At 49.0% G+C, this 20,003-nt stretch overlaps 1 protein-coding gene across 3 annotated transcripts; it reads left to right on the plus strand.

Annotated features, from left to right (window-relative positions):
- Positions 1-4,678: 4,678 nt before the first annotated feature.
- LOC103186048 lies at positions 4,679-19,071 on the plus strand. 3 transcript variants are annotated; one of them, XM_042342021.1, is made up of 13 exons: positions 4,892-4,943; positions 5,255-5,358; positions 6,211-6,322; positions 7,875-7,968; positions 8,366-8,420; positions 10,645-10,785; positions 14,496-14,656; positions 14,948-15,046; positions 15,204-15,349; positions 15,526-15,697; positions 17,291-17,403; positions 17,869-17,953; positions 18,814-19,071. In XM_042342021.1, exons 3-13 carry the CDS (start codon positions 6,276-6,278, stop codon positions 18,868-18,870), a joined length of 1,170 nt encoding a protein of 389 aa, XP_042197955.1. In that variant the 5' UTR covers positions 4,892-4,943; positions 5,255-5,358; positions 6,211-6,275; the 3' UTR covers positions 18,871-19,071. The 3 variants fall into 3 exon arrangements, with proteins under 3 accessions (XP_007903047.1, XP_007903046.1, XP_042197955.1); XM_007904855.2 differs by lacking the exon at positions 5,255-5,358 and having other exon boundaries at positions 4,744-4,943; XM_007904856.2 differs by lacking the exons at positions 5,255-5,358; positions 17,869-17,953; positions 18,814-19,071 and having other exon boundaries at positions 4,679-4,943; positions 16,798-17,352.
- The last annotated feature ends 932 nt before the right edge of the window (positions 19,072-20,003 follow it).

Consider the following 20,003-nt stretch of genomic DNA (forward strand, 5'->3'; position numbering starts at 1 on the left):
TTCACATGTATCAGATGACACCCAAATCTTCTTCTCCTCCTCCAGCTATGAGTCCCAGTCCACTGATGTTTCGTCAGCTTGTTTGATGGACATCAAGGCCTCGATAAATGCAAATTTCCTGCAGCTGAATGTCAACAAGACAGAAGCCATAATCTTGGCTCCCATCAACATCTTCTCTCCTGTGGGTCTGAACTCCTCAATCTTCCCAGGCTCTCCCTCAGACTCACCAAACCCACGCACACGTTAGGCGTCAGGTTTGATCCTCAGTTTTCCTTTCTGCTCCACATCCATTCCCTGATCAGGATCACTTTTTCCCACCTCCGTCACATTGCCTGCCTCAGTCGATAGCTCACAACCAAAGCAACGAAAATCCTAGTCCACACTTTCATCACTTCCCAACTGGATTATTCTAATGCCCTCCTCGCTGGTTTGGATGTTTAATTAATCTCATGGGGACTTTTCCATATCTAGGTAAACATATTTATGTGGAACCCTTCAACTGGCTTTGGTACTCTTAAACATGGGGATTGATAGCTCATAATAATAATAATCTTTGCATTTGATATAGCGCCTTGTCACGTCTTCAAGACGTCACAAAGCGTCAGAGTATATTGTAAAATGAATTGACTGTATATTTTGTGGGCGAAACGCGCAAACCAATTGGGAACAGCAGTGTCCCACAAACAGATATGGATCGAGTGACCAATTTAAAATATTTTTTTTGAAGGAATTATTATCCCTTCAAAATTATTAACAACTGGGTTCCTACTTACTGCTAAGTAAACAGAGGCATGTGGAGTAAGGAAACTTTGCCCAATGCCTTGACCTACTGGGAATTGAACCCAGGTCTCTCGCTTGTGAGGCGAGTGCTCTAACCACTGAGCTACAAGATTCCACAATATGTATGCAGATAATGTACACGTATTGCACTGAGGGATAGAGAGAAAGAACTAGACAAAAAAAAAAGACCAAGGTCCATCTAGTTTGCCTTCCACCTTCCTGGCAGTTGCTTGCACATATGCCCAAACTACCTATGTATAATATCCCATAATGTCGCCATGACTGGTCCAAAGTGCCATCGCAGCCATTTCTGGACTCAGGACTATAACATTGTCCCCCTCTCCCCATGATGATCCACTCCAGCGGGCTAACCATGCCACGCTAACCCCCCCACCCACCCCCGGGCCCCCCTCCGCCCCCAACCAGTACACCCGCCCCCCCACCCCGTTCGCTCTTAGTCTTGACGTACACATTTTGGCTACTTCCACCGACCTGAGCTGCTTGCCCAAAATGCTCCCACCCCTGTCCTCTACCCTCCATTTTACCCGATCATTTCTAATCTCCCCCCACCCTCTCCCCCCGCCTTCTCCAATTCCTATCCCTGCTTGACCGTCCCACTGCCTCCCTTTGCTCCATCCTGTGAACCCTCCGTTGGGTCCAGACGCCCCTGGCTGTCCAACAGCAGCCACTCTGCCTGCCCATGCCCTATTCTCGCTGCAAGGCCAATTGGCACCGGACCCCAAGGGCCAATTTCTCCTCCTTCATCCACATCCCCACCCTCTCTGGCAATCCTCCCCCTTCCTACGCCCATGCCCCACATTTTGCCAAAAACTGTCCCATCAGCATCGGCTTACAAAATATCCGTTCCCTCTCCAATAAAACACTCACCATCCAAGATCTCATTGTCAATGAAACATCGACATTCTCGCCCTCACTGAAACCTGGGTCACTCCAGGCAAGACCTTCCCCCGATGGAGGCCGCACCACCCGGCTACACCATCCTTCATACCCAATGACTGTTATGGCAGTGTCTCTCTCATGTCCCAGTGTCCACTCCGCCTATCCTCTTACTCCTCCAGAACCTCCCCCTCCTTTGAGCAGCTTACCCTTTATCACCCCTCCAACCTTTCCCTCAAAATTCTTGTAATCTATTGCACCCCCCAAACCCTCAGCGACCTTCCTCCCCAACATCTCCACCCTTCTACCTACCCTCTCCTTCTGCTCTGAATGCCTCCTCATCCTCAGCGACCTCAACCTTCACTCCCTCCTGCTCTACCTCTGCTGACTTCTCCTCCCTTATCTCCTCCATCAACCGCTCCATCCACATCCACTCCACCACCCATGTCCATTATCATCCCTTTGACCTGGGGATCACTCAGGACCTCACTGTCTCGGACCTCACCATCATCGACAAAGTGATTTCAGACCATCCAATCATTTCCCTTAACTCCTCAATCCTTCTCGCCACCTCCACCCGACCCACCTTCATCTCTAACCGCTGGAAAAAATCTCCCCCCTCCTCTCCCCGATACCTTGGAGTCATCCAAACTCCTCCCCCTTTGGGCTTCCTCCAACAATGAACTATTCTCCTTGGTCACTCTCCTCCACAACTCCTTATCTACCACTCTCGATGCCCTTGCTCCCCTTACTTCCTGAACCATCTCCTACTCACAAAGTTCACCATGGCACACCAGTCACCTCTACTCACCTTAAAGCATAGGTACATACACCACTGATTGCACCTGGCTCAAATTCAACTTAACGGTCCATCGGCAGATCTGGCTGGACCTTATCAAATCTTACCGCACCGCCCTCGCCTCTGCTAAATCGTTGTTCTACTCCAAGACAACTCCAGGTTCCTCTTCTCCATCACCAACCAGCTCCTCTGCCCACCCTTTCATGGCTTTCCCATCCTCACCTCCAATGCCAACTGTGAGGAGATGCTGGTCTTCCTCCAATCCAAAGTCGAGGGGATTCTCTCAGCTGCTTCTGTCCTTCCTCCCCATCTCCGCATCCCACCCCGGCCCCTACCCATCCCTCCCTCTACACCTTCAAACCTTTCTCCTCCTCCTCTCTCACCACCATTATAACCCAAATGAAATCGACCACCTGCTCCCTCGACCTCATTCCTAACCCTCTCCTTACCTCCCAACTCCACCTCCTTGCCCCTCTTCTCACAGACATCATAAACCTCTCACTGTCCACTGGTACCATTCCCACCCTAAAAAACTCTCCCTGGACCCATTCCTGCTCTCAAACGACTGCCGCATCTCCAACCCTTTCCTCTCCATTTCCTGGAATGAGTCGTGGCTTCCCAGCTTCGCTCCTTCCTCTCCCGCTACTCCCTTCACAAACCTCTCCAATCGGGTTTCCATACCGCCCACAGCACAGAAACAGCCCAGAGCAAAGTGACAAGTGACATTCTGTCCATCCGTGACCAGGATTCCCTCTGCTTCCTCGTCCTCACCTTGCTGCTGCCTTTGATACAGTTGACCACTCCATCCTCATCCACCGCCTCCCCTCTTACGTCAACCTTCACGGTTCTGTCCTAGAATGGTTCAGATCCCATCTCTCACACCATTTCCATTTCATCACTACAAACTCCTCCAGCTCCCGCACTGTCTCGTGCTATGTTCCTCAGTGATCTGTCCTTGGTCCTCTGGTAACATCATTTGCAGACAAGGGGTCAACTTCCACATGTAAGCGGATGACACCCAACTCAATCTCTCTCTCCTCGTTCTATCTCAGGACCACTGCTGTCCTGATAGAATGTCTGTCTGACATCAAGTCCTGGATGAGAGCCAAATTTCTATAGTTGAACATCAACAAGACCAAGGCCCTCCTAATTTGCTCCCGTCAACGCCTCCATACCTCAACAACAACAACAACAACAAAATTACATTTATAGAGCACCTTTCACATTGGGGGGATGTACTTCAGGCATCAGCAGCATCTCAATCCAGGGATGAACACTCCACCTCACTGAGACAGTCAGTAACCCAGGCAACTTGTTTGACCCTCAACTGTCCTATATTCCCCAACATCCATACCATGTCCCATTCTGCCTTCCACCTCCCCAATATCACCCAACTCCACCACTGTCTCAACCCTCAGGCCGCTGAAACCCTCATTCACACGTTCATCACATCTAGGCTCGACGACTACTTGTCAACCTTCCCAACTCTTCCCTCCACAAGCTGCAGATTATCCAGATCTATGGAGCTTGTGTCCTCTCCAGGATCTGTGAATCCATCACCCCCACCCTTGCCCGTCTCCACTGGCTCCCCATCCCCCCGAGGATAGAATTCAACATCTTCGTCCTCGCCTTCAAAGACCTCCACCGCTGCTAACTTCACATTGACCTGTCCACTCCCTCTGCTTGGCGGGCACTGCTCCAGGGCCCCCACCCAGCCTGGCCCACCATCAGATGGCTTTAGCCTTTCTGTCCCCACTCTTTGGAACTCCATCCCACATTCACTTCACCTTGCTCCCTCCCTGGCCTCCTTCAAGGCATGTCTCAATACCCTCCTCTTCAACCGTGCCTTTGGCTACCTACCTACCCTCCCTGCCCTCCACCCTCCATTACCCCAACTCCCCCTGCTGCTTGGGTCCGAATCCCTGACTGTCCAGCACCATGTGATTTCCTTCCAACGTGAAATGTAATTTTGCGTAATTTTGTATTTTGTTGACACACTCTCTGTCTCTCCTTCTCGCTCTCTGCCACACTCTCTCTTTCCTTCTCGTTCTCTGCCACACTCTCTGTCTCTTCTTTTTGCTCTCTGCCACACTTTCTCTCTCCTCTCTCCCTCCCTCCCTCCCTCCCTTGCCCTTACCCTTACCCTTTCTCTCCCTCACTTACTGACTCTTTCCCTCGCTTGTACGCTCTCTCTCTCTTTCTCTCTCTCTCTCTCTCTCTCACACTCTCCACCCCCCCACCGCCCCTCCTCTCTCTCTCTCTCTCTCCCTTGCTCTATCTTTCATACTCTCTGCTTCTTTCCTGCTCTCACTCTTTCCCTCACTCTCTTGCTCTGCACTTCTTCTCGGTGCTATGTCAGGCCAGACCGCACCGAGAGCCACAGGCAGCCCGGAGGACGGAGCTGATCTGTCCACCAACGAGAAGATACTGAGGGATTGTCACCAGCTCTACACAGCCCCAGAACGCGGTGAGGAAGGTCCAGGGGTGAGGGGGGTCAGCACGGGGGACACCACAAGTTTCATATCGTGACTTCATCTCTCTCTCTCTATGTCTTTCTCACTCAATCTCTCCCTCTTCCTCTTTGATTCTCTCTATACCTCTTTTTCTCTTGTTCTCTCACTCTCTCTGTCTTTCTCACTCAATCTTTTTCTCTCTCGCGCACTCATTCTCTCTTTCTGATTCTGTGTCTGTTTGATTTTTCACTGAGTGTAACAGAACACCGCAGCAGCTGATCAGCCTCTCGCTTGTGGACAGTCATATTTCTGTCTCAATTTCCAGATGCTGAGATCAGCGGGTTGTTGTTTACAACTAAATCCGCAGCTGTTCATCTGAGACTCACACAACTCAGTGGAGGCATTGAAGTCTCAGCCTAACCTCAGCTGGTAAAGGTCCCAGTCAGCCCTGCTCATTCCCATGTTAGCCCAGTTCAGTTGTTGGGTGTCAGCCTGGCTCAGTCGCTGTGTGTCAGCCTGGCTCAGTCGCTGTGTGTCAGCCTGCCTCAGTCGCTGTGTGTCAGCCTGGCTCAGTCGCTGTGTGTCAGCCTGGCTCAGTCGCTGTGTGTCAGACTGGCTCAGTCACTGTGTGTCAGCCTGGCTCAGTCGCTGTGTGTCAGCCTGGCTCAGTCGCTGTGTGTCAGCCTGGCTCAGTCGCTGTGTGTCAGCCTGGCTCAGTCGCTGTGTGTCAGACTGGCTCAGTAGCTGTGAGTCAGACTGGCTCAGTCACTGTGTGTCAACCTGGTTCAGTCATTGTGTGCCAGTCTGGCTCAGTGGTCTGGCATAAAGCTGGATCAATGGCCGGGTGACCACCATGGCTCGATCGCTTTGTATCAGCCTGGCTCAATTAATAGCTATCAGCGCTGGGGGGAGAGAGCGTCTCATTATCACAATGTCACAATGCCGACAATCTCACAAATAAAATCAGTCACTCGCCCAACAGCTGTTTGTGGGACCTGCATTTCACCCACAAAACCGACTGTATATCTACAGTATACTTGAAGGATATCACGTGATAAGGTGCTGATCAAATGCAAAGATTATTATTAATATATTATATCCTGAGAAGCGCCTTGAGACAGCGTCAGTCACGTAGGGTGTGTTTCCATGTGCTGATCAGCTGCGGAGCTCGAAGCCGAACTGGAGAGAGAGACAGACAGGCAGAGAGAGAGAAAAAGAATGACTGATAGAGAGGGTGAAATGGCGCTAGGTCAGATGTTTTTATGACGGGTATTTTTACAGGACTCATCACGATCGGCAAACACCTGGGTGAGAAGCTCCAGGCTCAGAACAGGAAGATAACAGTGATGGTGATGGGGAATCACTCGGCTGGGAAGAGCTCATTCATCAACTGGTAACGTCTTCACAACAACCACAACAATGACGGCTTGTGTTTACTCATCACGTGGGTTGGCTGACGGGCTGACGGACGCTGGAGATCTTGACGCCAAGCTTAGGAGAGAGATTGAGAGAGAGAAAGAGATAACGAAGAGAAACATAGACAGGGAGAGACACACAGAAAGACCGAGATTGAGAAACTGATAGAGAGCCAGAGACAGACAAAGAGAAAGAGAGAGAGAGAGAGTGATTGAGACCAAGACCATGACAGAAATTGGTAGAGAAACTGACAGAGAAAGACGGAGAGAGATGAGATAGAGACAGAGAGAGAAACTGATAGAAGAAGAGAGAGTCAGAGAAACTGAAATAGAGACAGACAGGCAGAAACCCCTGGACCCTTATTATACCCACTAAGATTCGTCATTGACACGATGGCTGATTGTGAAACATTGCTGTTCTCGAGTTGCCCCATTTTAGTTTTCCTGTTGTTGACTTTCTTTTGGGGGGAGGTGGGGGGTTGGGGGGGGGGGGGGAGGGGGGGCAGCCGTTTAACTGGCACATACAGATGCCCATCACCATGGCTGCGATTATCCAAACCACGATGAGAATCCCACCTATACATGGAAATACCAGAGCTAGATTGTTGGAATGCTCACTCTCTCCAGAGAAACACCTCCAGAACACAACAACAGAAAGTTATAGGCACAGGTTGGCAAGATCCAAGGCTTGGGGATTTCAACTTTTGAGTTGGGGTAACTGCTGGAGTCTAACCAGCTAAATCCCCATAGCTTGCCATTGATATCACTCTCCCGCTGCTTGTCCAGCTCGCACCTCGCTTGTGAGAGGACCTGGATTCCCAGGTGGGGCGAAAACACCAGGCAATTTCAGTTGCTTCCACATCCCTCTGTTTACCTAGCGGTAATTTGGAACACAGTTGTTGGTCGATTTGCATATCGCTTTCTGAGAGTAATAACCCCTTCAAGAAATCCGGTCACTCAATCCACAATTGTTTTTGGGACACTGATGTGCGCAATTGGCTGCTGCGTTTGGCCCACAACATATAGTCAAATTTTGCATCGTCTATGAAGCGTTTTGAAACGTCGCAGTGCGACCAGGTACAATATCGAATGCAACGATTATTAGTAATATTACAATTAGTTGTAGCAGTCGTCCTAGTACTAGTAGTGTTGTTATGCCTGGATATGTGTTGTCATCCCTGTATCGTCAGTACCACTGTTGTTGTGTATCTGACTGATTGGGTTTGAGGGTTTACCGGATTCCAGTCCCTGTTAAGAGTTGGTTACAGAAACGAGTGCCAGATCTGAGACTCAGTAGACAGGCTAGGCAGCCCGAGAGAGGTGCTGGTGTATTCTGTATATCCTGATGAAGATAGGACCACTCTCTGTGACTCCTCTGAAATGCATTGAGATGTCTTCCTGTGGGCGGGAGGTTGGTGGGAGTGTTTTGGTGGTCAGACACGAGGATTATCAACAGTATTCATTGTCTGTTGTGCTCCCTGCCTCCTATGGCCCTTTCTCACAGAGTTCTCTGCCCTCTGTGGGTTACAGGTACATCGGGGAGTCTGTTCAGAGAACAGGGGTCGCCATCGAAACCCAGGCCTTCAGTTTCATCACCAGTGGCCGAAAGCGAGAATCTTTAACTGTGAGTAATACCGCACTGATTGCTGAATTTGAAGCTGCTCACTGAATTCCTCACCCCCATCTCCAAAGGCCTCAGTAGATTCCACTGTCTCCCCACCTCAACTCCCCCCACCCCACCCTACCCAACAACTCACTCTTCTGAAACTCCACATGATCATCGCCACACTCTTCGTCAACGTCCATTGTCTTCCCCAGCCATGTGTGCGCTTGTGTGTGAGAGTGTGTCTTTTTGTGTTTGTGCCTGTGAGTGTGCAAAGGTGTGTGCCCGTGTAGTTTGCACTTTGGCCGCTGCGTCTGCCTCCAAAAATGACACAGTCACGACACTCGTCAGAGATCGCGAGCTCACCTTTTTGTTATTTTGAGATGTGAGTCAGGTTCCTTCAATGTTAACTCCACAGGGAAAATCAACCCTCCATCTGTACCCACAGTTTAAAGACCTGGAGGAGATTTCAGGTACTTGCAAACATGTGTGTGTCTTTGTGTGTGTGTGTGTGTGTGTGTGTGCGCGCCTTTCTGAATGTCTGTGTCTATCTTTGTGTGTCTGTGTGTGTGTATGTGAATCCATTTGTGTGTATGCATTTGCATGTGAATTTGTCTGCTTGTGTGTTTCTGTGTGTTTATCTGTATGTGTGTGAGTGTCTATATGTGTATCTGTGATTGTATGTGCCTGCATGCGTGTGTCTGGATGTGTGTCTGTATGTATGTGAATGTCTATGTATTTCTCTGTGTTTGTGTGTGCATATGTGTGTGTAAGTGTGCGCGTTTGTCTGTGATTGTGAATTTGTATTTGTGCGCGGGCGTGAGGGCTTGTGTGTCTGTGCCGTGTTTTCATGCTGGTAACGTGTTTCCAGCTGATCATGGCAATAGGTTTCTGCATGGATCAGACACACAGCTGATCATAGTAGCATGTTTCCTCGCGGATCACACAGACACGACTGATAGTGGGGACAGATTTACAAGTGGGTCAGACACCCAGATGATCACGGCTACCTTTATATCCATAGAGTATTAGAGTGAGAAGGGGATATAGAATTTGTACCGTAATCTAAGTGTTACCTTCCAACAAAACCTTAGAAGGTAACACTTAGAGTACGGTGTTCAATTCTGTTCCGATAAAACAGAGAAAGCAATGAGTAAGAGTGTACCGCGACGGTTTGGAAGGATGATACGAGAGGTGGCAGCTACTATTATCAGGATAACTGGATATATTAGGCCTTTTATCGCGAGAGAACAGACATTTAAGTGAGGACCTAATAGAGGACCCAATCAAAATTATGAAAAGATTTGATAAGGTTAACATAAATAGGTTGCTTCCACTGTGTGTGCCAGTGGACACAAGTGTTAGATAGTGACTCAGAGATCTAAGATAATTTATGAGGACCTACTTTACACAGAGGTGAGTGAGATTGAGGAGCTCACTAGCTGAAGTGGTGGTTGGATCATATAGTGTAGATGCACTGAAGAGAGAGGCCTTCACTTAAGGGAGAGGAATAGAAGGGTATGTGGGAGGGAGGTGGGGAGGTGGGAGTGAGGAACATGGTGAAGACTCAAGTGGTTAGGAGGGAGTGGTTGGGGTGAGATGGCCTTTTCTGTGTCGTAGTCTGAGACAGGGTTATCCAATACGTGAATCAGAAGCTAGATTTTGCGAACTGGGAATCCAGATGTAGCTAAAAAGGCTTTTTGATAAAGAAATATGAGTAACAGACACCTTCTCTGGGCAGATGATCTCAATACTCACACTCACAAGGCGAACTTTGACCTTTTTGGTGTACTTTTCAGTAGAACGGTGAGTGTGCAAGCCTGTCACAATTCAGCAGCAGTTCCTTGGAGATAATCGAGATCTCCTTGGAAGTGAACTGGCTCCAAGTTGACATGTCTGGCAACGGAATGTCAGAAATCAGTCCACCCTCTGTGATGGTCTCTCGTCCGGTTCCTCAGTCAGGCAGGGCAGAGCTCGAGGGCACTGCTGATGACAGACCAACCAACCTGGATCATGGGCAGAACTTGAAAGGGCAGACCAGTCGCTGGGGGCAGGGACTTTTCCCACTCAGCTCCTGTTAACCCTGCAACCCAGATACAGTGTGCTGGTGTCTAAGCAGCAGGAAAGCTTGCCAGGCCGTGCACTCTCTGTGCAAGTTATGCAGTTTTTACTGGTTAGACTCCAGCAGTTACCCCAACCCACACACTGGAGTCCACAAGTCTTGACTTCTGCAAACCTGCGCCTAATGCTTTCTGGAATTAGGTAAGCAGGATGCATCCCTCCAAAGAGAGTGTGTGCATTTCCATTCTTATAATTCTCTTAAACATTTCCATGTCTAGATGGGATAATAATAAGGGATTATTTTTAAGGATTATTATCCTCGGAAAAGGGATCCGCCAATTGACTAACAACCGGATTCCTACTTACTGCTAGGTAAACAGAGGCATGTGGAGTAAGGAAATTTGGCCAACAGTTCATCCTGCCGGGAATATAACCCAGGTCTCTCGCTTGCGAAGTGAGTGCTCTGATCACTGAGCTACAGGACTAAATATCTTTATTGTTAACAGTATCAGGTCTTTCAATTGGATAAGAGAAGTACGGAGGTGTGGAACTCTCAGTTTGGTTTAGATACTCTTAAGCATGTAATGTATTGCCGCATGTGTCAGGCACCCGGTTTGGTAACACAATCTGTATCAGGTTTGACAGATCACCTGAGCACCGAGATTTGCCCCTCACGGCAGAGAGACTTCAATCTGGTAACGTTTATTGACACTCCGGGTTTGGTGGACGGAGAGATGACATATCAGTTTGATGTGGATGAGGCTCTTGTTCGCATCGGTAAGTGGATTAGATTTCCCAAAGCTCACAAGATCCCAAGCTCGGTCTCGGCTACCATATTTTCCTCTTTTACACGCTTCCTCTCAGGGATGTCATCTGAAGTCATGGGTTGAACTTCCACATACATGTAGAGGACACCAAAATCTACTTCTCCTCCACCAGAACCGCTGATGTTCTGTTTTCTTGCTTGTCAGACATCAAGTCCTCGATCGGCGCTAACTTTATACAGCTGAATGCTGACAAGACAGAAGCCATACTCCTTGTTAGCGGTGACTCCAACCTCCTTAAATTCCTGTCCCATTCTTCAAACTTACCAAACCTGTGTGACCAAGGTGTCAGCTTCGATCCCGAGCTGTCCTTCCTATCCCACATCCACTCCCTGACCAGGATTGCTTTCCTCCACCTCCGCATCATTGCCCTGACCAGGACCACCACATTGCCTGCCTCTAGCCATACTTAATGTCCAATACAGTGGAGACCCTTATCCATGTGTTTGTCACCTTCCGCCTCGATTATTCCAATTCCCTGCTCTCCCACTCCATCATTCATAAAATACAATTAATTAAAATCTCTGAAGTGGGTGTCGTCACCTACGGCAAACTCCACATGTCCATTATTCCAGTCCTCACCCTGACCTCCTCTGGATCCCTATTATAGAACAGAACAGTATCACCTCGCCACTCCATGATTCTCCAACCTGCTCACCCCTCATCATCCATCAGCTCCTTCACTCCAGCCTCCTGCACATCCGTCATCCCCTCCACTCTACCATCGAAGGCTGTGCTCACAGTGACTTAGTTGCAAACCTCAGAAACTCTCTGATTCAATCCTTCCACCGCACCTTCATCTTTCCCATTTTCAGATCGTAAAAGAAGACCTTCCTTTTCAGCCGTGCCTAAGGGCACCTCTACACTCCCCGCAACTCAACATCAATCCCATTTAAAATCTGCACACCTCGAACTCTGGCCTGTCTAATCGGTGATGGTATCTCATTCCTGTAATACCGCAGATCATATTTAATGCTCTCCTGTGCACCGACTCTAGGGCCTGAGCACTCAACTTATAATAATACTCTAATAATATTAATAACAATGATAACAAATTGATAAGTGCCACATTATAGACTTGTTAGCAAAGTTGAAGCCCATGGGATTAAAGGAATGATGGATCCAAAAAAATTGACTGGGAGACAGAAAGCAGAGGGGAGTGGTACTGATCCCTGTGCGACATCACAGTATACTTCCCTCCATTCTGAAAAACAACTGTTCACCTACTTTTTGTCTCCTAGCCAATTTCATATCCATGCTGCCACTGCCCTTCTATTCTATGGGCTTCAATTTTGCTAACTAGTCTATTATGTGGCACCTTATCAAACACCTTCTGAAAGTCCATGTACACTATATCAATTACTCTACCTTCATCAATCCTCTCCCCAGGGCCTTGGGAAGTACTCCCAATGTGAAAGACGCTGTACTAATGTTCTTGTTATATCATCAAATAACCACTTAAGTTTGTCAGACACAATTTGCCTTTAACAAATCCATGTTGACTGTCATTAATTAACTTATGCGTCTCCAAGTGAAAATTATTTTTGCCCCAGATTATGGTCTCTAGAAATTTTCTCGACACTGATGTTAGGCTGACTGGCCTGCAGTTACCAGGTTTATCCCTTTCCCCTTTTTTAAACAGGGGTGTAACATTTGCAACACTCCAGTCAACACTACTCCCACATCCAAGGAGGATTGACAGATTGTGGCTAGAGCCTCCGCTATTTCCACCCCAACTTCCCTCAATAACGTAGGATGCATCTCTGGACCAGGTGATTTTTCTACTTTGAGCGCTGCTAACCTTTTAATTACCTCCACTATTTTTATCTTATCCAATTTCTCCACCTCCTCCTCCTTTACTGTGACATCAGCAGCTTTCTCGTTTTTGAAGACAGAAGCAAAGTACTCATTGAGTACCTCAGCGATGCCCTCTGCATCCACAAGAAGTTTTTCTTGTTGGTCCCTAATCAGCCCCACCCTTCCTTTGACTTTCCTTTTACTTTCTTAAATGTTTGGGTTTACTTGTATATGTCTATAGAAAACTTGAGGGTTCCCTTTTATGTTACCTGCTAATCTTTTCTCATACACTTTCTTTGCCCCTATTATTTTCTTTTTCAGTTCTCCTCTGCACTATCTGCATTATGCGTTATTCTCTCATGTATTTTGAACCTGACATTTATCATGAACCTCCTTTTTCTGTTTCATTTTAATTGCTATTCCCTCAATCATCCAGGGAGCTCTAGCGTTGGATGTGTCTGGTCTATATCCTAACCATCTCCTCCTTAATAACAATAATAATAAAAATAATAATAATAATCCTTGCATTTGGTATAGCGCTTTTCACATCTTCTCGACGTCTCAAAGCGCTTCACAGAATATATTGTAAAGTGAATTGACTGCATATTTGTGGGCGAAATGCGGCAGCCAAATGCACACGACAATGTCCCACAAACAGTCATGGATTGAAATGACTAATTAATTTTTTTTTGAGGGATTATTATCAGGCATGTGGAGTAAGGAAGCGTGTCCAAGGTTTCACCCTGCCGGGAATCGAAACCAGGGAATCCTTGATGACCTCCCATGGCTCGTTTACCGTTTTACCTATCAATCTTTGTTTCCCATCCATTTATATTTTGTAAAGACGTACACATTGACCTTGTCAAGATATCTGGAATTTAGCTTTACTAAAAACATTGTTTGAGTCAGACAGTCTCAACCTGTCAGTGATATCCACAGCTGTCAAAATCTTTTCGCCTTTACCAAAATTCCGAAAGTTTGTTTCAAACAAGTCTGAGTACGATAGATTTAATGTCCATTGTATAGTTAAGAACAAGCAATTTGCCCACGAAAAGAAGCTTATCAGTGATGATGGTGAAACTGTGCTGTAAACATACTTCCACTCGTTTTCCGTTGGCCTTGACTTTCATGCATTTGAGCTATACAGTCAGCATTGATGAAGTGAACAGAGTCTGCGATTTTCTTTGGTCCACTTAAGACAACTCATAATTCTGTGATTGCTCACACAGGAAAGTCAGGATGTCCTCCTGACATGAAAGGCGCTATATAAGTATAATTTTGTTGTTGTTGTTACAGAACTCAGCTCCTCAGCAGGACACAGGCAGACAGACTGGGGGCAGGGACTCTTCCTATTCAGCTCCCAATAACCTGGGAAGACAAAGCGCAAAATACTAGCGGGTCAGAGTGGTGGGAAAGCTTTGTCAATCAGCACTTTCAATGGCAAGATATGTGAGACTTCATCAGTACCCAGCGCGCACTCTGGGCTCACCGACCTGCACCGAATACTCTCCGTAATTAAGTGATCTTCCCTCCAGTGGGGAGAGAGAGAGAGAGGACTGGTGGGCATGCTCCAAGAGGAATGTCTTCAGGTGTAATCTGAAGTAGAGGCAAAAGTGGAAGTGTAGTGTAGGGAGTGACAAGGGTCGGGGAGAATGGCTGAAAGCCGCTGATGGTGGAGCAGAGGGGATGAGGAACATACAGGAGGCTGCAGCTGCCTGAGTAAAGGATGGAGGGCGGGGGGGGGTGGGTGTTGCGTGAGTAAAAGGCGAGGAGGCAGGATTTAAAGGTGAACAGGGAGAGAACAAGTATTGATGAATATTGTGTAAAGTTGTGCTGTGACGGCTGGTGGCTTATTTTCCACCACAGGTGAAAAGGTTGATCTTATTTACGTGTTTTTCGAGCCAATGGGACAAGCTTTGTGTAAGCGGACACTGAGCGTGGTGGAGAAGCTTAACCATAAGCACGCGGAGAGGCTACGGTTTTACCTGAGCAAAGCTGACACGGCTGGAAATGAGTGTGATCGGCAGGTGAGGATACCGGACTCCACACACCATCACTCGTCCTCCCCACCCCACACACTCCCATTCTGATCAGTGTCCACACGCCATCACCCCCATCCTCCTCACCGGACTCCACACGCCATCACCCCCATCCTCACCAGACCCTGTACACCATCACTCCATCCTCAGCAGATGGGGGTAATGTTGTGTGGGTTTGTTGATGATTGGAAGATTGGTTGATTGATGAGAATTGCGTTGATGGTGAGGGTTTTGGTAATTTGACGGTGAGGTTTTCTGGTAAATTTTGATCTCTTACAGCGGGTGTTAATCCAAGTCACTCAGCAACTCTGCTCTAAACCAGGACTTAACCAGTGCGGATTTGATATGCAAACCATCTACATCCCTGATTTGAGCCAGGTATGTCATTTTCTCTCCCTTCCCGGAAGTGTCGTTCTTTGGCTTTGTACAAATTAATGAGGAAAAGAGAAGAGAGATTCTGGCTGACAAATACCCCACCCCCCCAGCCTCTGAGCGCAAACTGGCTGCATAATAACCAGAAGGTTTGCTTTTCCAGCTCAGCAGCTGTGTGAATCAGATTGAGGAGACCTGCAAAACCATCACTAAGAGTGTAAACCAGGCCGTGCAGACAGCATTAGAGCAGCTGGAAAGCGACTGTGAGCTCCTGTTGCAGAGGACAAACCAGAGGCTTCTGAAGGACAGGTAAGAGGGTTCCCTGGAGACCCCAGGTATACGGGTAAACCCGTCCCCGTGATCAGCCGGGTGCCTGACCCGCGTGGAAACCTATCACCCTGATCAGCCCCGTATTATTATTTACATTTTAACTTTTAACACATTAAAGCCTTTCTAAATCTTTGTGTGTCTGTGTTCATTTCCAGGGAGCTGGTCCAGAGGAGCAGACGCGGTTGGATGAGACGCCGCCTGTTCGGTTGCCTTGCTTACCTGGTACCCATCTCCTGGTTGGCTGCTGCCATTGTCCCCCTCCTGGCCACACAAACCATCTCCCTCGCGACGGGAGAGAGACTGGCCGAGGCGGCCCAGCTCCATGCGGTACTTACGCCACCATCTCACGTGGCAATGGCCAGTACAAGTAGTGCTTACACTGCACCATCACGTCAGGCGGACATCCAGAGACATTGGACAGTCGGGGTGTTCGTACCCGAACTTGGGGAGGGGGAGGAGGGGGAGAGGGAGGTGGCGGTCAAGGAGGTGGGTTAGGAAGATGATTGAAGGCGTGGTCAAAGAGGAAGGTCTTGAGACAGATGTTGAAGGAGGCAAGGGAAGGGGTGTCACAGGACAGAGGGTGGGGGCATAAAGGCCTCAGATAGACTTGGTTGGGTGGGCAGGGCAGGTTGGACTCAGGGCTTCTCCAAAAAATTTTCAATACTTCCTTTTCCAATGTATCTTCGCATCCCTTCCTCACTCCATTCCTTCCCTATCCTTCTCTCTGTGTCTCTCTCCCTCACTGTCCCTCTCTCTGTTTGCTGCTCCGTGTCTCTATCTGTCTCTGACTCTGTCTATTTGTCTGTCTCTCTGCCTCTGTCTATCTTTCTATCTCTCAGTCTGTCTGACCTCTTCTGTCTTTCTGCTGGTTGCAGTCTATCTCTCTCCGGTCTATCTTTCTGTCGCTCTCTGTCTTTATCTATTGCACCGTCCAAACAATGAACCGTGTGCTCTTCAGGGCGTTTGTTGAAGACCTCCCGCAACATGACAAGGCAGTTTCTCCCTCTCTCTCTCTCTCTTACCCTTTATTTCCCTCTCACTCTCTCTCTCTCTTTATCTGTCCTGGCCAACACATAAACCTGCCTCTGGCTACTCGGCTGTTTGCAACGTTGTGGCTTTGAACAAATGGGGGCTGCCACGTCAAACAAACTACACTGAACGTTGAAGCCTGGGAAGCCCTCCGGGAGGCCCTTCTGACATGACAGGCACCCCATCAGATGTAGGGATTATAATTACCATCTCGCTTTCGCACCTCGGTTCAGGGTTGTCGATAATCAGCCTCACCAGCCGGACGATTCATGAAAACGCCACAAATCATGCGCTTTCATTTGAATCGCAGTTCTGGGATAATAATAACCCTTTTATAACGGACACCATGAACAGCACACGTGGACCCGAAATGTTGACTCACTTTCCTTTCTCCACAGATGCTGTCTGACCTGCTGAGTGTACCCAGCGACCGCTGATTTTGTTTCAGATTTCCAGCATCTGCAGTGATTTGTGTTTTAGCAAACGGTTTATCATTCGGATGATGAAATAGATACAGACAGAGAGCGACAGACAGACAGACAGACAGAGAGAGACAGACAGACAGACAGACAGAGACATAAACGGACAGACAGTCTGTGTGATTTGTATATGTTCAAGCACATTAAAGGTCCATTGGTTTAAATGTGCAGCTTGAACAGACACAATAGACCGGGTGGATATAATTTGTATCATTGTAAGCTCCACATTTAAAGGTTCTTTGGTTTTACGCGCCATCGCGCTCAAGGAAATAAGAGGGAAAGTCCTGATGGAGAAGGGTGGTGACGTGGTGACCGAAGGCCCACCACAGGCTCGGGGAGGGGATGACTTTGCAGCCCTCTGGGAGGTCGGCAACACTGTCTGCCGTGTTAACACTGTTTTTGTCGCTCTCAGCGCCGGCTGGCCGCGGTGTGGGCTTGGCTGAGTGGAGACAGTCCTCTGTTGGCCGTCGCCATCGTGGTTGTGTTTTCTTTTATCGCCACTTTCCTGTCACAGAGCGATTCGGCGTAAGTAATCCAGAGGCAGCGAGTGTGTGACGGAGAAAGAGAGGGAGAGACTCTGAGAGAAAGAGGGAGAGAATCCGAGAGAAAGAGGGAGAGACTCCGAGAGAAAGAGGAAGAGACTCAGAGACAGAGGGAGAGACTGAGAGTCAAACTGACAGCAAAGTACTGACAGAGAAACAGACTGAGAGAGAAAGAGACAGAGACTGAGCAAGAGATTCTGAGAGAGGGAGGGAAAGTTCAGCGAGAGAGATGGGAGGAGAGAGAGCATGGAACTGAGAATGAGAGAGAGAAAGGGATGTACAGAGGAAGAATAATGAGGGAGGGCGGGAGAGAGGGGGAGCACTGAGAGAGGTAGGGAAATTGGGGCACAGACACAGTGAGAACTGTTGAGAGTAAAAGAGAAAGAGGCAGTCAGTCACACGGTGTGGTCGGGGAGAGAGATTGAGACAATTTCTTTGCTGTGTTTAGGATGAAAAGACATCTTTCACGAAAAGAGACCAAAACCCTGGAGAGAAACCGAGACCATGTGCGGGATGTCGTGAAGGTAAAAAAGGTGAGGAGAGTCTCCATCTGTGTTTCAGCTGCCGACTGAGCCAGGCTGACACACAGCGACTGAGCCAGGCTGACACACAGCGACTGAGCCAGGCTGATCCACAGCGACTGAGCCAGGCTGACACACAGCGACTGAGCCAGGCTGACACACAGCGACTGAGCCAGACTGACACACAGCGACTGAGCCAGGCTGACACACAGCGACTGAGCCAGGCTGACACACAGCGACTGAGCCAGGCTGACACACAGCGACTGAGCCAGGCTGACACACAGCGACTGAGCCAGGCTGACACACAGCGACTGAGCCAGGCTGACACACACACAGTAACTGAGCCAGGCTGATCCACAGCGACTGAGCCAGGCTGACACACAGCGACTGAGCCAGGCTGATCCACAGCGACTGAGGCAGGCTGACACCCAGCAACTAAGCCAGGCTGACACCCAGCGATTGAGCCAGGCTGACACACACTGACTGAGCCAGACTGACACACACAGCGACTGAGCCAGACTGACACACACAGCGACTGAGCCAGACTGACACACACAGCGACTGAGCCAGGCACAGTGACTCAGCCAGGCTGACACACAGCGACTGAGCCAGGCTGACACACAGTGACTGAGCCAGGCTGACACACACAGCGACTGAGCCAGGCTGACACACACAGCGACTGAGCCAGGCTGACACACAGCGACTGAGCCAGGCTGACACACAGCGACTGAGCCAGGCTGACACACACAGCCACTGAGCCAGGCTGACTCGCAGCGATTGAGCCAGGCTGACACATGAACGGTGTGAAAGGTGTGTACTGTTTTGCAGTGCACTAGGACACGGTTTTGATGATGCCCTCTCTGTTGTTGCAGAATGCGCTGTGTGAGCAGTTCCTCCGGCAGTCCGTCACTGATGAGGATTGGTGCTGATATTGAGCCCCGGAGACGGAATCAGCGGCAAGAGATTGTAAACCGCGGCCATCAAACCCATTCCGCCTCGAATGGAATTCACAGACACCCAGAGCGGAGGCACTAACCTCAGCACGTCTCGATCGCTTTGCGGGCGGCTGCGGTCAAATACAGCGCAAGATTTTCTAGGCTTAATAAAATTAAAGGAATGTAAAAATTAAATCGGGTGCACTTACTGTGTTTTTTTTGTGAGAGGAGCACTCCCACACTGCACGCGCACACACGCACAGGAACGCGCAGGCACACAAACCCACTCGTACACAAACACATCGCACACAGAGAAACCCATAGACACATACAAGCACACGAAGCACTCAGATACCAAAACACAGACACACAGATACTGCACACATACCATACACAAGCTGCACATACATCACACACACAGGTACAGAGGGGCCAACCCAGGTCTATCACTCTCAGAAATTACGTCTGTCTGCCTCTGCAGAGAACTATTGACCCTCGTCTGCCCTTCCGAGTCTTTCCATCAGAGCAGAGAACTTCACCCCATCTGCCCAGGCTGTTGGCCTTAATCCAGCTCTCCAGCAGTGAAAGGGCAGCCTCAGACCTAGACTCCAGACAGCGAAACAGCCACCCTGGAACTTCCCGGGCAGTTTATTTGAATGTGATGTGCTCTCTCTGTGTCTCTCGCTGTGGGAACTCACCCTGATTACCTAGTTCTGGAGAGTATTAGGCACAGGTTGCGAAGAACCAAGGCCTGGGGACCCCAAAGTATGCGTGGGGTAACTGCTGGAGTCTAACCACAAAGCTTGCCATTGAGAGCACACTGTCCAGCAAGAGGTTAGACTATTTGGATCTCCCCGCTCTTCTGCACAGAGCGTTTATTCTGTGTGAGAAAGACAATGACCTGACCAAAAAATATAGCTTCACAGAGCTTTTCTTTCAAGACAGACTGAGCGTGCATTCAGCAGGGCGGCCTGGAGAGGGGGACGGGCGGCCTGGAGAGGGGATGGGCGGCCTGGAGAGGGGACAGGCGGCCTGGAGAGGGGACAGGCGGCCTGGAGAGGGTACGGGCATCCTGGAGAGGGTACGGGCGTCCTGGAGAGGGGACAGGCGGCCTGGAGAGGGGACAG

The sequence above is a fragment of the Callorhinchus milii genome, unplaced genomic scaffold (genome assembly GCF_018977255.1).
Source record: "Callorhinchus milii isolate IMCB2004 unplaced genomic scaffold, IMCB_Cmil_1.0 Scaffold19, whole genome shotgun sequence".
Classification (NCBI taxonomy): Eukaryota; Metazoa; Chordata; class Chondrichthyes; order Chimaeriformes; family Callorhinchidae; genus Callorhinchus; species Callorhinchus milii.

What these genes read in the sequence shown, in the direction of transcription:
- LOC103186048 (XM_007904855.2), top strand. Translation starts at nt 4,829, where the DNA reads ATGTCAGGCCAGACCGCACCGAGAGCCACAGGCAGCCCGGAGGACGGA. An exon ending in ACATCCCTGATTTGAGCCAG is followed by an intron (nt 15,047 to 15,203) that starts GTATGTCATTTT and finishes TTGCTTTTCCAG; the next exon opens with CTCAGCAGCTGTGTGAATCA. An exon ending in AGGCGGCCCAGCTCCATGCG is followed by an intron (nt 15,698 to 17,290) that starts GTACTTACGCCA and finishes TGTCGCTCTCAG; the next exon opens with CGCCGGCTGGCCGCGGTGTG.